The 15,523-nt window shown below is 41.3% G+C and overlaps 1 protein-coding gene across 3 annotated transcripts in view; it reads right to left on the bottom strand.

Moving 5' to 3' along the window:
• Nucleotides 1-15,523, bottom strand: part of STIM1 (stromal interaction molecule 1) — a 196,064-nt gene that overhangs the window by 21,922 nt on the left and 158,619 nt on the right. For all 3 annotated transcript variants that reach the window (XM_004618219.2, XM_004618220.3, XM_055141676.1), the window contains exons 4-5: nucleotides 10,650-10,761; nucleotides 7,843-7,958 (exon numbers count right to left, since the gene is read on the bottom strand). In XM_004618219.2, coding sequence (XP_004618276.1) covers nucleotides 7,843-7,958; nucleotides 10,650-10,761 — 228 coding nt within the window. The remainder of the gene's footprint in view (nucleotides 1-7,842; nucleotides 7,959-10,649; nucleotides 10,762-15,523) is intronic.

Below are 15,523 nucleotides of genomic sequence, written 5' to 3'. Positions count from 1 at the left end.
ACTGAATTCCAGATGTGCCTGGCCACACAGTCTTTTGGCTAATCCCACTGTCTTACTACAAGTCACACTTTGGCAGCAGGTATTATTTCAGCTTTGTTACATGCAAACATCTCTCACCACGGAGATGCCTACATCCCCTCGCCCACCCTGAGGATGACTCTTAAGAGTTCCAAGCCCTGAGTTTTCTTCTGCTTATAACATCCTAGGAGCTTACTAAAGCATGGCCCTCAGGTCAAGTGAAGACCACAAGTCCAAATGGCCAGGCCTTTAGGTTAAATGTAACGGTCTTGTGGAAAAAAAGTTTTGTGCTATTGAAGGAAACATCTGGAACTAAGGGTTAGGAAGTCTGAATTTATGTTTGCCTCTTGCCAACTAGTTAGAAATTCACTTCCCCCATCCTAGAACTCAGCAATAAAATGCGTTGTACTGAAGTACTAAAAAGATTAAAACGAGTAGTTAGAAATGAAAGCATTTGGCAATATTTGTGTGTATACATATATATACACACATATATATATAAAGGACAATATAAAGTACATATGGGGGGCAAACAGTAGCTAAAAAACAAGAAGGATGTCATATATATGTACATATGTGTGTGTGTGTGTGTGTGTGTGTGTGTGTGTGTGTGTGTGTATCCATCAGGTAACTAACATGATTGTGGAGTTTGAGAAAGAGGTAAGAGCTGAGGAAATAGATGTGAGATGTTCTGGATTCCTTCAGTGGAGCCAGGAGCTAAAATACCACACTCTTAAAGGAATATGTGGGTGGTTAGTTTTATATATTAAAGTAACTGGCTATGGCCAGTTATGTAGTAAAAGATTTCTTAGTGTGTCTCTGAGGCTGTCTTCAAAAGAGACTGTATTGGACTGACAGAATGAATATAGGAGATCACCTTCATCAATGCTCATAGGTCTTATCCCATCATCCTTGGGCCACTGAGGGCCTAAAGAAAAGCAAAAGCAAGAGGAAGGATAATTTTCTCTCTCAGTTTGACTTAAGACATCTGCTTTCTCCTCTTTTCTTACATCAGTGCTCCTTGTTCTTGGGTCTTTATACTTACAGCACGATTTACAGCACCAGTCTCTGATTATCTGAACTCTGGACTAGGACTTAACCCATCAGTTCATAAGAGGTGTCCAACCTTCGGATTCAGACTGACTTACTCTACCAGATTTCCTAGTTCTCTAGCTTGCAAGTGGTACATTATAGAATTTATTAGCATATAATAAGTTCTTTTAAAATATATAATATATAACAAATATACATAAATATACATATCTTATTAATGGCAAGAGTCCATTTCTATACTAAATCTCTAATCCCACTGGCTATGTTTCTCTGGAAACCATGCCTAGCACAAAATCTATAAAGAATTATTTCAAAATAAGTGGAGAGAAGGGGAAATAAGGAACTCAAAAGTCTAGTTTATGACTTACTAATAACTTTTTCCCATCAAAATTCCTACCACCTTTCCAGCCCACCCCAGGCCATAGAGGTCCTTCCATTCTATCCTCTCTCATCTAAGATTCCCCAGTCAACCCTCTTTTAACAGGTCTACTGTCTCAGAGACTGAGAGTATGAAAGTCTGCAAATTCTCAGGGCTAAGGTACAAAACTTATTTATCTTTCTAGCCCATACTCAGCATAGAGTCTGACAAGAGCACAGTAAAGGTAGGAAGGAGAAGAAAGAGAAAGAACAGAGTAGCAGGAAATGGGGTGGGAGGGTGTCTTTTTCAGGGGTATAGCTCAAAGGGCTGGAGCACATGCTTTGCCCATGCAGAAGCCCTGGGTTCAATCCCTGGCAATGTGTGGTCTCCCAAGCACTCTTGGGAGCAACCCAGATCAGCACACCAGGAATTATCCCCAAGCCCAGTGGTATGGCTCAAAGTGAGAGAAGAGAGAGAGAGAAGGAGGGAGGGAAGGAAGGAAAGACGGACAATATAAGGTACATGTGGGGAGCAAACACTAGCTAAGAACAAGAAGTATGTCATCAGCTGTTCCACATAAGCTTACTTCAGAATCTATCGTCTCACACTCAATAAACACAATCAGAGTAGAAGAACATGAATAGTTCATGAGAGAAGATGGGACTGGGAAGGTGAATAGAGCTAATCAAGGAAAGTTGGCTGGGACCTGTGAAGCCAGAAAGTGGCAGAATTCCCAGCCTGAGAACTGCAAATAGATTTGGGCAAAGTTAGGTTAGTCAACTGTTAGCACAATCAGACTGAGGCAGGGAAGAGAGTGTAAACAAATGAGTTGCTGTCATGTTAAGAGAGTCGGGTGAGAATGTACAACATCAAGAAAGTGAGCCTCCAGTCATCATGACTTCCTGGAGTCCCCTCTCCCCACTCACTGACGTCCTCCTACAGACCACACAACCCCACCCTGCAGAGAGAGACATTTGTCCCATACTGCTGTAACATGTGTAGGACTTTTTCTTGTCATTCATACAGATTTGAGAGCTGAAGTATCTGTTTAGCCTGTAAATATTCCTCCTCCTTCAATCTTGTTATAAGGCCAAAATACTTCGGCTACCTCCCCCATATAACGACACTCCAGGGGCTGGAGCGATAGCACAGCGGGTAGGGCGTTTGCCTTGCATGCGGCCGACCCAGGTTCAATTCCCAGCATCCCATATGGTCCCCTGAGCACTGCCAGGGGTGATTCTTGAGTGCAGAGCCTGGAGTAACCCCTGTGCATCGCTGGGTGTAACCCAAAAAGCAAAAAAAAAAAAATGACACTCCATAGGTACAAGGGTCTCCACAACCAACCTAGGCCAGATTCTCCTCCCATCTCCCTCTCACTCTGCAGCTTCTCCTATATGACATTTAGCATAAGTTTCCTGGCACCTATTTCTTGCTGGGTCTTCTGTCATCTTGCTGATGACAGAAGAATAAAGCTACTCTGCCCTCAACAAGTGCCCTGTTTAAAGGGTACTGGATAGGGGGAGAGAGGGGGGGAGGGAGGGAGGGAGGGAAAGAGGGAGGGAGGGAGAGAGAGTTAAAATGAAGCAGGCACAAAGCACAGTGTTGGAGGGAAGTCTTAAGGCTGCCTGGGAAGATGTAGAGAGGCATCCTAGAGTCTGGAAAGGTTATCTGGAACGTAACAGAAAGGGAATGAGACACATCTGACAGAAAACAGTGCAATGTTGCCAGAGAGTCACTTCTACTAGGGACTTTCCCCTGTTATTTTAGTCTCTGAAGGAGGGAAACAAGGTGCAAACTTTCCCACAATGACCCCAACCCAAACAACTACTCTGTAGGCCTGTTTGTTTGGTTGTTGGTTGTTGTTAGGGCCACACCTGGCAGTGCTCTAAGCTACTTCCAGTCAGTGTTTGGATACGAGGTGGTGCAGGGGATCAAACCCAGGTCTCCTGTGGGCAGATGCTGAGCCCCAGCCCACTGACCCATCCTCTCCAGTCTGCTGTCTCTCTCTGCACCCTTCTCAATATTCTTGCTGAAGACACAAAAAAACACACCTGCCTCTAAGCCAAGACTCACCACAGAGGCATAGATAAAACAGCAGTAGCTACCATTTATCTAAGGCATACTGACCCTTGGAAATGTGTCTAAGATAACAAAACTACCAAGTGAAAAATGACAAAGCTACTGAGTAAAGAAACTAGTATAACCGATTTCAAAGCTCAAGGAGTCCAGGAGGTACATAGCTCAGCATCAAGTGTATGCCATGCTCTGAAAAGCCCTCCGTTTGATTCTCTCTCCCTCCCCCTCCCCCCTCCTCTCTCCTGGGACTCTTAATATCTTCTTAACAGAACCTGAGGGTGGAGCAGTCTAGTAGAATAGAGCACTGAAAAGCTAAGTCAAAGACCTGAGATTTCAGTTAGAGCTCAGCCACTTAAAAGTTTAATGTCCTCAAACACTCATCTTTTTCTCTAGCCTCAGCTTATCTGAGAAATTACATGCAGAGGAGAAAAACACACTCAGTGGACAATGTGCTGCCACCGCGGCCCATCCCTTAGGCCACCACCAGAGTGGTTCCTTCGGGCCTTTGCTTCTCAGAGCACATTAGAAGCACATTAGAAGCACTTGGGGGTCTGCAAGCCAGGGGCCAACTCTGTGGAGAAACGACTAGAAGGGATCATGGGTTGGACTAGAAAGGATCGTGGGTTGTTCTGTGGTGGGAGGGTTAAGATGTCTCCTACTGCCTGAGAAGGGTCCCTATGCTAACCCAGTCCTATTCCTCCTCCTCTCCCCAGGCTCTCTGGCTACTGGGGGTAGATGCGTTCTGCTCACTCAACAGACCCTCCTGGCTATTACAAAATCAGTCTTCGTAAAAGGATTCTCATGCCTCCACGAAAATGGAAGGATTTTCTTAAAGGCAGTGAAAAGACTCTGGGGGCTTTTACGTGCCCTGTGTCTTATTGTGAAGCCTAAGAACCTGTGCCCATACATCCTTAAGAACTCAGCCCAGGTGCAGGACACAGGTCAGAGCCATCACTCTTAAGTTTTCTGTGGATACTGAACAGGGAAACAGGCTTTGAACTGGGGATTTAGTTCATTGTCAGACTGGGAAAAAAAGCCTACAGGCTTCTGACCAAAGGATTCTTTGCAGGTGCCATCAGACACAATCTCACCCTTAGAAGAGTCTCCTAAAAAGAGCTTCCTAATATTTTCTCAGATTACAGCTGGCACTTTTTAACAGGCATCAGTAGGAGATATAAGGATGATATTTGCTATCAAAACCATAGCTGAGAGCCCAAAACTTGGCTCACATGCACATACCCGGTTCAATAAGTCTTGGAATGACATCTAGAGCCTTAATAATTAAGCCCATTTTACAAATAAGTGAAACCAAAGTCTATATAAAAAAAACTGAATTGAGGAAGGAAGGAAGGAAGGAAGGAAGGAAGGAAGGAAGGAAGGAAGGAAGGAAGGAAGGAAGGAAGGAAGGAAGGAAGGAAGGAAGGAAGGAAGGAAGGAAGGAAGGAAGGAAGGACTGAGAAAAACAACTTGTACATGGGGCTGGAGAGATAGTATAGCAGGTACAGAGCTTGCTTTGCATGTAGCTGACCCAGGTTCAATCCCCAGCACTCCAAGATTCCCCAAGTCCTCCAAGAGTAATCCCCAAGCAAAAGGCCAAGAGTAAGTCCTGAACACCGCCATGTGTGGCCCCAAAACCAGGAAAAAGAAAGACAGAAAAAGGAAGAAAAAAGAAAGAAAGAAAGAAAGAAAGAAAGAAAGAAAGAAAGAAAGAAAGAAAGAAAGAAAGAAAGAAAGAAAGAAAGAAAGAAAAGAAGGGAGGGAAGGAGGGAGGGAGGGAAGGAAGGAAGGAAGGAAGGAAGGAAGGAAGGAAGGAAGGAAGGAAGGAAGGAAGGAAGGAAGGAAGGAAGGAAGGAAGGAAATTAGTACAAAGAATCAATGGATAGTGAGTAATGGTTTAGAAGAGACCCAAAGTGCTTTCTCTAACTTGATAAGCTATTGCCTAAATAGAAACCTAGGAATTAGAAAAAAAATTATGAACATATAGTTCAATGGGGTATAAGGCTCTAAGTCAATTCCTGGCACACCAAAAAAAAAATCAAAATATATACATGTTTTATGATTGCTTTTATTGTTGAGATATAATGTGTATAACTAAAATTCACCTTTAAAATGTACAATTCAGTGATTCTTAGCATATTCACAAGATTGTACAACCTTCATCAAAATTAATTTTATAACATTAAATTAATATTTTAAAATCAGAACGTTAGAAAAATAGAACAACTTACTGACTCTTGCCTCCTGAACTCATTACCATGTTACCTCACTAAAAAAAAAAAAAATCCATACCCATTAGCAATCCCTCTCCATGTCCTCCTTCCCCAGCTCTGAAAATCACTAATCTGGTGTTCTATCTCTGTGAGTTTTCCTATTCTTTATATTTCATAAACAGAACCTTATAACATATGGCTTGCTCTGTTTGATTTCACATGGCATATTTTCAAGGAAAAATTCATCCATGTTGAAGCATGCATGTATCAGAACTTCATTCCTTTTGTGACTGATTAGTATTCCATTATTTAAAAATAACACATTTATTTTCCCATCCACCAGTTGATGGACACTTGAGTTGTTCATCATATATATGTATTCCTAAATGTGGAACTGCTGGATTATATGATAACCCTATATTTAACTATTTTTTCTTTTGCTTTTTGGGTCACACCTGGTGATGCACAGGGGTTACTCCTGGCTCTGCACTCAGGAATTACTCAGGGGATCATAGGGGGTGCTGGGAATCGAACCCAGGTCGGCCGTGTGCAATGCAAATGCCCTACCCGCTGTGCTATTGCTCCAGCCCCCTATATTTAACTTTTTGAGGAATGAATAGACTGTTTTCCACAAAGCTAAACCATTATATCATCACTAGAAATGTGGGGTTCTAGTTTCTCTACAGCCTTGTAAAAATTTGGTTTTCATTTTTTGTTTCTTTGTCTTTGTTCTATTGCAGCTCTCCTAGTTGCTGTGAGGTATATTCTCAGTTCTAGTATTTCTGTTCTGCTAATATCCTTAGCAACTTAGGTTGTATATAGGCCACAGGCTATATTAAATAGACCTAGAAAATAAGATAAGTGATTGCCAAGGCTTTGGGAGAGGAGAGATAAGTAGGCAGAACATTGGAGAACTATTCTGTATTATTCTATAATGGTGACAAAGCATGTCATTATACATGTCTAAATCCACACACTATCCAACACCACTAGTGAATGATGTTAGAAACACCAGGCCCTGGGTAATATTGAGTAACAATGATATGCTGATGTATGTTCACAATTGTAATAAATGCACCACTCTTACTGAACTAGGCTATGCATGTACGATTTTGATTTTTGGTCGACACCCAGTGGACCAGGCTTACTCCTGGCTCTGAATTCAGGGATCACTCCTGGCGAGGCCCATATGTGGTGCTGGGGATTGAACCCAGATCAGGTGTCAGGTGTATACAAGATTATTTCATATCTCGGCACTAGTGCATAAAGTAGGGGGAGAAACTCCAAACAATAATAGTGAGTTTTGTGTTGAAATATTGAATGTAATCAAAGTAAAGAGAAAGTAAAGTGAAATTTAACAGTTACACAGGCAGGGTGGGGGGCTGGGGATCTGGGGGTGCAGGGTGGAGCTATACTGTGGTTCTTGGTGGTGGAATATGTGCACTGGTGAAGGGATGGGTGCTCAAGCATTGTGTAACTGAGACTTAAACCTGAAACCTTTGTAACTTTCCACATGGTGATTCAATAAAAGAAAAAAAAAAGTAGAAAAAAATAATAAAATAATAATTTAAAATTTAAAAAAAAAATTTTAATTTTTAAAAAAAGCACTGTCGAGAGGCCGCTAAGTGTGGTCACTCGACCTCATACCTCTTCATCCTCAGCAATGGAAAACAAATTATCTAATGCTTCCTTTTCAGCAGGTCTGACTTTAGGGGAGAGACTCTCCAAACAATAATAGTGAGTTTTGTTGAAATATTGTATGCAATCAAAGTGAAAGTAAAGTGAAATTTATTAGTTACACAGGCGGGGGGGGGGGCTTAGGGTGGGGGGGCTAGGGGCGTGGGGGGGGTTGGGGTGTGAGGGGGTGGGGTGGAGCTATACTGGGATTCTTGGTGGTGGAATATGAGCACTGGTGAAGGGATGGGTATTCGAGCATTGTATAACTGAGATTTAAACCTGAAAACTTTGTAACTTTTCACATGGTGACTCAATAAAAAATTTAAAAAAAAAAAAAAAAAAAAAAGCACTGTCATGCAGACAACCCTGAAAGATCCAGGACCTCCGCCCAGCCATCAACAACCATGGGTTCCGTGGCATAATGATAGCTCTTCCCACCACAGAACTTACAGAGAGGAGGGCCAAAGAGCACTGTGTCCAGGGCCTTCAGTTGCAGTTTCTGCCGATGGCTCCGGTCTGTCATCTTCAGCACAGTTCCTGTCATTGTGGTGTTGGTTACGGCTAGCCTATTGGGGCAAAGAGTTGAAGGTCAGTTTCCTCCAGTAAAATCAAGACTGATCCTGGTAGAATAAGCCACGTTCTCCGGGGATTATTTCCATGAGTTCTTGGCAATGTTCCCCTCTGAACAATAGCACAAAGAATCTACATATCAATGAATCTCAACAGGGTTTATGCAGGGACATATCACTTTCTGCTTTTGTTTGTGGGCCACACATGGTGGTGTTCAGGACTTACTCTTGGCTCTCTTTAGGGATCGCTCTTGGTGGGGCTTAGGGAACCATACGGGGATCAAACCTACCTCAGCCACATGCAAAGCAAATGCCCCACAGCAAGTGATGTATTATCTCTCCAGCCCCCGCTTTTACCAAGAATTCCTTCACCCTTCTCCCCAAGTTCACTCTTTCCAAGTAGTCTACTTTCAAAAGTTTATCCATCTGTGGTTATTCCCATGCCCAGTTATAAATTTTCGGGTGTACTTTTCCTTCCAGGAATTATTTACTATATATCTGATTCCATGTTTCACCATTTTTAAATACAGTCTCCTGTCCAGCCAGGTCACAATGTCACACCATATGACCTAGTGATTCTGGATGTCTCCAAAGTATTCTATTCCTAGCCCACTGTCATTAAATATAAACCTACCGATGCCAAAACATGAATTAGTCTTGTTTGCCTGTATGTTTAGCCATGCAATTTACTCCCAATCAGATTACTATAATTTTTATGACCTTCAGTAATAATGTAAATGATGACTCTAATAAGAGAGAGTATGTAAACAAGAAAATAACTAAGGGGGGGAAATAACTATGTTTCTTGCCTGTTGAAACACAGCAGGAACTGGAGGAAAGGGCTTTTAAAATACAAGACAAAAAGCCACTGCTCTGGGTTCTATAATTGAGCATTTTCTGCTACACTGCTCCAAAAAGTTGGCGGTCTTTTTCTGATGCAAATCTTTGTTTCCCTGAGTAGGAAAGAAGCTTCTAACATGGCACTGTGTGTTTTATGCTGCTGCCTGGGTATGCAGGAGCCAATTCCCTCTCAAGCCCTGGGAAACCAACACACCCTGGTATAAAAGAAGCAGAGAGACATGACACCACAGCTGGGCTGGGAGAGGGCACAGCAGTCAGGATCTACGTCCCAGATCGACCAGTGACACACTTGTCTCATCATAAACTGCTTAGCTTGGTCTCTACTCAGGCTTCAGATTTCTTCTGTACACATGTAGGTTTAATTAGCTTGGAAGTTCTTGGGGCTCTTCTCTATAGCATTTCTACTAGCGGAACTGCCTTCATCCAAATCGCAGAACTATGTCATCTTTTGTACAGCCTATTTCTCAAAGAAACCTAAGAACTGAAAGGCTACCTATTTTTCAATGGAGAGATAAGTAAGAAATGAAAATGCATCACATTTGTTTCGGGGTGTGGAGGGCCACACACAGCAGTGCTCAAGGGTTATTCTCAGCTCTGTGCTCAGTGGTCACTCCTAGGGGTGCTAAGACCACCAGGGTCAGCCACATGCAAGGTAAGTGCCTTCCCCGCTGCACTAGCTCTCTAGCCTCGAGGTGCTTGTTTATTGTTTATTAAGCAAGTGCTATGCTATATATTCAATGTTGTTATGACAATACAATTTTATTTTATACAGCACCTCATTTAGTCATCAGGACTTTAAGAATATAGCTATAGCATAAGATCCACTTTGCAGATAAGGAAAAAAAAAAGACTCATAGTTGAATGATTTGCCCAAAGGCACAGAACAAGTAGCAAAGCCAGGAAATGAAGTCCAATCTGCTATATTATTCCCATTACACCACGCTGCCCAGTGACAGACCTGAAACTACCCTTCCTGCATTCTACCCTCCATGCACTGAAGATGCCAGATTTCTGTCACTAAGGTGCCACTGGTTAATTGCTCTTACTCTATGTCCAGCCTGGCTTTGACTAGTCTTGGATAGAATCCTAGTCACAAGAGGCTAAATGAGTTCATGACCTGAGAACTGACTTATTATCTTATGCTTTATAGTTTTAATCAAAACCCTATTAGCTACTCCTCAAGATGGAATGGTCCAGATATGTAAAGACAATACTGTTACTTCCATCAATAACGAGAAAAAACATCCTGGAGCTTCGTGGTCAATTACCTATTTAATTGTCTCTTCTGAAAAACACAGAATTCCTCAAGACAGAATTAATATCTAATGTATCTTTTTGCCCCCTAGGGCCCACAAGATATCATGGTGCATGATACATGCTTGGTAAAGTTTATTAAAACAAAACTGAATACTACATTGAATTAGCTAGGAAGCCCATCATCAACCACATGGGGGCAAGAGGAAGACACACTGAAGAAAGTAGGGCACTTAGAACCAGTTACTTAATCAGTTAATCATTTATGTACAACATTACCTACCTTACAAGATCAATATAAGAATGAGATACTACACATAAAGTATTAAGTAGCATACCTAGCACGTACTAAGCACTCAGAAAATGGCAACGATCAGTACTATTCCTAAAACTGACAAAATAACATTAAGAAAAAGATGCAAAGTGCCTGCCATGCTTTACAGTAAATATACAACAGATGTGAGGAGAGTTGAGATATACAGATTTTACCCTAAAAAAAAGGTGATATGAAGAGAGATCAGTACCACTCCATTTCCTGCACCCCTAAGTGAGAGAAACCAGTGTCCTCCTGACCTTGGCATGGCATGGCCACTGAGCTGAAGCTTCCGGAAGGTCTCCTCATACTGAGGCAACTCCACATATGTGATGAGCCACTGCACAACCTCATCCACGGTCCAGTTGTACACTGTGGGAAGAGACAAGAAAAGCAATGAGCCACAATGCCAAACACCATTCGTACTTATGGTCACAAAGTCATACCGATTCTTAATATCTACCATTTGCATACGTGTATGCATTTAATGCCTGCCTCTCTTCCATAAAATCCTAAGTATGAAAGAAGTATATATAAATCTATTTATATAAACTGCTATTGTGATTAACGGTAGATCAGTGGTTGGGGCCAAAGAGATGGTACAGAGGGTAGGGCATTTGCCTGGCACACAGCCAACCCAGGTCCAATCCCTGAGCATCACCAGGAGGAATTTCTGAATACAGTGCCAGGAGTAACCCCTGAGCATTACTGGGTGTGGCCCCAAAACCCCCAAAATTAAAAACAAAGTATATCTGGAACATCTATCTAGATATATATGTTTATACATACAGTGGTACATAAAAACAAATCAACTTAAGTTGTTTTTATGTTTATACCTGTATTACAAAAATTATGACTGTGTTATATATGAAATACTTATAATGAAAAAATTTGCCTGAAACTTAAGGCATATTATGCCTCACATCAACAATGCATCTCAAATTTAGATGTTTTACATAAAAGAACCCCAGATACCAAAACTGAGTTTTTAGACAAAATGTACTTTAATAACTGCAAACTAAAATGTTAAGACAAATGTCACCCACTAAAATACATAAACCACAGAGCATAAAGCTGCAGCCCCTCGGGACTGTCATAACATCACATGAGCACCTATTATGATCGGGAGTGGTAATTTTAAAAATGAGTGGTCATTTTGTTTTGTTTTGTTTTGTTTTGTTTTTGACACGCCCAGCAATGCTCAAGGGAGTGCCAGGGATAAAACCAGGTCAGGGCATGCAAGGCAAGTGCCCTGTCTACTATATTATCTCTCCAGTCCCAGGAGTGGTCATTTTTTACCTTAAGCATCCACTTTCTTTCCCTTTGGCAGCAATAGCACTCTGAATTTGACAAGGAGAAACACTCTTCCATGGCTCTCAGTCAATAAGCTTCAGGAAAAGCTAGACCAACTCTAGGAGGAAAGGAAGCCAAGCAAGCTAAGCCAATCAGCACTTTCCATCCTCCTTCCTGCCAGAGTGTTCTGTATGGAGATGAATAACATAACCCAAGGTGAAGCTGAAAGACTTGAATTGCATGGTTTTGTTTCAATAGGGGCCCCAGCCAGCAATGCTTGGAGGGACCCACCAGGGCTACACCTATTAGCACCTGGGGATGGTGAGATGCATAAGGTGCATGGACGAAATTTGGGATACACATGTAGGAATCTGTTCTACCACTAGAGCCAAATGTTTGGCTCTGAATTTAATGATTTTAGTTGAACTCACTCTACCACTACCCTGGCATCTGTATGAAATTATTCTGAATATAGTAATTTTACTTAATAAATAGTAATACAATAATGCTACATTTTCTTATAATGATGTCAGGTGGTATGCTAAGTCTGCCACTTACATTAACTCACTTATCTTCCTAATTACCAGGATAAACCCATTACCAGTGAAGGATATATCCCTTTTGAGAGGAAAAGGAGAGTTCCAAGGATCAAATCCAGAGTCTCACACATGCAAGGCGTTTTCTCTACCACTGAGCCATATACCCAGCCCAGAATGTATTATATTTTATATCTATTTTACAGGGGGGCAGAAGGAACAAACTACCGAACGGCTATATAACTTTCCCAAAGTTACCCAGCTAGGAATTTGCTAGGTAAAGCCAGTATTTATATTCAAACAGTGCTGTGTTTTATATATACATATATGTATATATATAATAAAATACTTGATGCTTCTGGAAGCTTTCAGAAAATGAGCAAATTATGCCCTGAATCACATCCCTATGAACATCCCTATTCAAATATTTTCCAGTTTGTGCAACTAGTAAATTTGCTCCTTTTCTTATTTCAAATAGAAAAGATTTTCTGTTACAACAGAAGCCAATTTTAACCAAAATAATTACTGAGTGATCATTCAAAGCATGGCAAATCTTATCTTCAACATGTTGACACCTATCATTAACCTTTCCCCAATATAAATACTATGTTTATATTGTAAACTATGGTTTTTCAAATGGATCATCATAAAAACAAACCTTTTAAGATAATCTAATACTATTTAGTATTTAGTCATGCCAATAACAAATTTATCACCATACTTTGTCAAGAGTCAACAATAAAAGAATAGAGAAATAAAGTTAATATGCAGGAAAGTTTAATCCCAGTAAAGATCAAATGATATCATGATATGCATTATATGCATCAAAAATTGAAAATAATAGTAGCTTGAATGCGTTACTGACATCCAGTATTGCAGCCATGCTGAACAGGAAAGAGTCTCATTTGTGGAGTGTAGGGTAGCATCACATGAGGCTGACACCCAAGGACAGTAGATACAAGGGCCAGGGGGATTGCCCCATAGCTGGAAGACTGCTTCATGAGCGGAGGGGAGAAGGCAGATGGAATAGAGAAGGGATCACTAAGAAAATGATGGCTGGAGGAACCAGTTGGGATGGGAGATGCATCCCAAAAGTAGATAATGGACCAAACATGATGACCTCTCAGTGTCTGTGTTGCAAGCTATAATGCCCAAAAGTAGAGAGAGAGTATGGGGAATACTGTCTACCTTAGAGGCAGGGGGAGGGTGGGAAAGGGGGGGTATAGCCGGGATATTGGTGGTGGAGAATGTGCACTGGTGGAGGGATGAGTGTTTGATCATTGTGAGATTGTAACCCAAACGTGAAAGCTTGTAACTATCTCACGGTGATTCAACAAGATTTAAAAAATTAAAAAAAAAAAAAAAAGAAGAGAACAGGAAAGAGTCTCGGGGCAACTGAGTTTCAAAAAAAAAAGTACAATTTTATTGAACCTAAGTTATGTCATTATTTACTGCATAAATCTGCTTTTGCTTATATTTGTCTACAAATGTTAAATATCAACTTGAACTTTAAGTTTATACATATTTAACTAATATTATAATAAAAGGAATTTAAGTTGGCACTACAAGATAATTCAAGATAAATTATTTCCCTTAAAAGGAATTTGTACATTCCTTAAGTTTAGAAAACCACTGCGGAGAGCAGCAGGAAGCCAAACAAGTTTTGAAGAATGAAAATACTGAAAGTCATCACCCTCGCCTCTTAGGGTCTGCATCTTTACCAAAATCTGCCATTTGTTGGTGTTATCAAATTTCCCTTTGGGAGTCAGGAAACATGTGTAAACCATGTAGGGAAAGGTGTAAACTATGTCCTGTTTATTTATCTATTTATTTATTTGCTTTTTGGGTCACACCTGGCAATGCACAGGGGTTACTCCTGGCTGTGCTCGGGGGACCATATGGGATGAGGGAGTCAAATCTTTGTTGGTCGAGTGCAAGGCAAACGCCCTACCCACTGTGCTATTGCTACAGCCTCGTCCTGTTTATTTTTGCCCATCCATTTTACCGTTTCTAAAACAATGCTTTATATATAGTGGTATCAATAAAAATTTATTCAAAATGAGTAATTCCAAAAATGTTCTTAGAGAGACCAGAGCAATAGTACAGTGGGTGGCTAACCTGGGTTCAATCCCTGCCACTTCATATGGTCCCTAGATCTACCAAAAGTGATCTCTGAGTGCAGAGCCAAGAGTAAGCCCTAAGTATCACTGGGTGTGGCCCCCAAACCAAAAACATAATTGGAATTGTGGCCTCCATAAGAAAAAAAAGGCAATAGAGTAATAATATCCTTAGATAAATGTGTGTGTGTGTGTGTGTGTGTGTGTCTTACACAAAGCAGGCTTAATTACTGCTTGGTTAAATTTCTGACTTTAAGATGAAAATAATGACAGGAAGAAACAAATTTACTACCGAGAGATATGTTAAAATCCTATGATTTAGTAAAAGAAAGATGACAGTGCAGGGTGGTTAAGGGAATGTCGAGGAAGTAAGAATGTAGTGGACATTATTACCAAAAATGAATGTGTGTGCGCATGCACGCAAATATACCCATACACGCCATAAACGTGATCACTTACTGTGATCTGGAGTGTTGGGTGTTCTGGCATAGGAACATGAACGTAGATGAGGAGACAAAGACATGCACTAGCCTGTGGAGTACAGCAGACAGCAGCCGCCCGCTGCCAAGGGAGGATGCCTTATCCAGCACAAAGGGACCTTTCTGCTGGCATGTGGAGTGGAAAGAAGGCCACTTTTTTTGTTGCTAGAAAGGCCTGAGGCCAGCAGTGCTGCAAGGGCCTTTTGTCTACCAGGAGGACGCCTTGATACAAGTCTGAGCACAGGCCCTTGGCATGTAGGAACTTCTCTACCACATTCTACACTGCAGTGGAGAAAGTCAGTAATCATGCTTGATCAGAGTTTCACAATCTCTCTACCACTGACATTTGGAACAGGGTAATTCTTTGTCATCGTGGACTGCTCTGTGTCCTATAGGGTGCTTAACAACATGCCTGGCATCTACTCACTAGATGCCAGTAGCATATTGCCAGTCATATTTTAAAAAACTGTCTCTAGACACTGCCAAGTGTTCCACGGGAGATGAAATAGCCGTGGCTGAGAATCACTGCTCCACTGAATGAAGCACAAAGCCAATAAGAGAGTCACTGGACTCCAATAACAATGGACTCTAAACACAGTCACCTCTTCTATAGCTAAACTAATGGGGGGTGAAGATAAGAGATTCAGCATGCCAGGCAAATCTTCAAGGAAGTTGTTTTATCATGTCTGTGTCTTTGAGGAAGGAGGGA

This window comes from Sorex araneus, chromosome 6 (genome assembly GCF_027595985.1).
Source record: "Sorex araneus isolate mSorAra2 chromosome 6, mSorAra2.pri, whole genome shotgun sequence".
NCBI classification, from domain to species: Eukaryota; Metazoa; Chordata; class Mammalia; order Eulipotyphla; family Soricidae; genus Sorex; species Sorex araneus.
The sequence above is the reverse complement of the archived record's forward strand: the minus strand, read 5'-3'. Positions and strand labels throughout refer to the sequence as shown.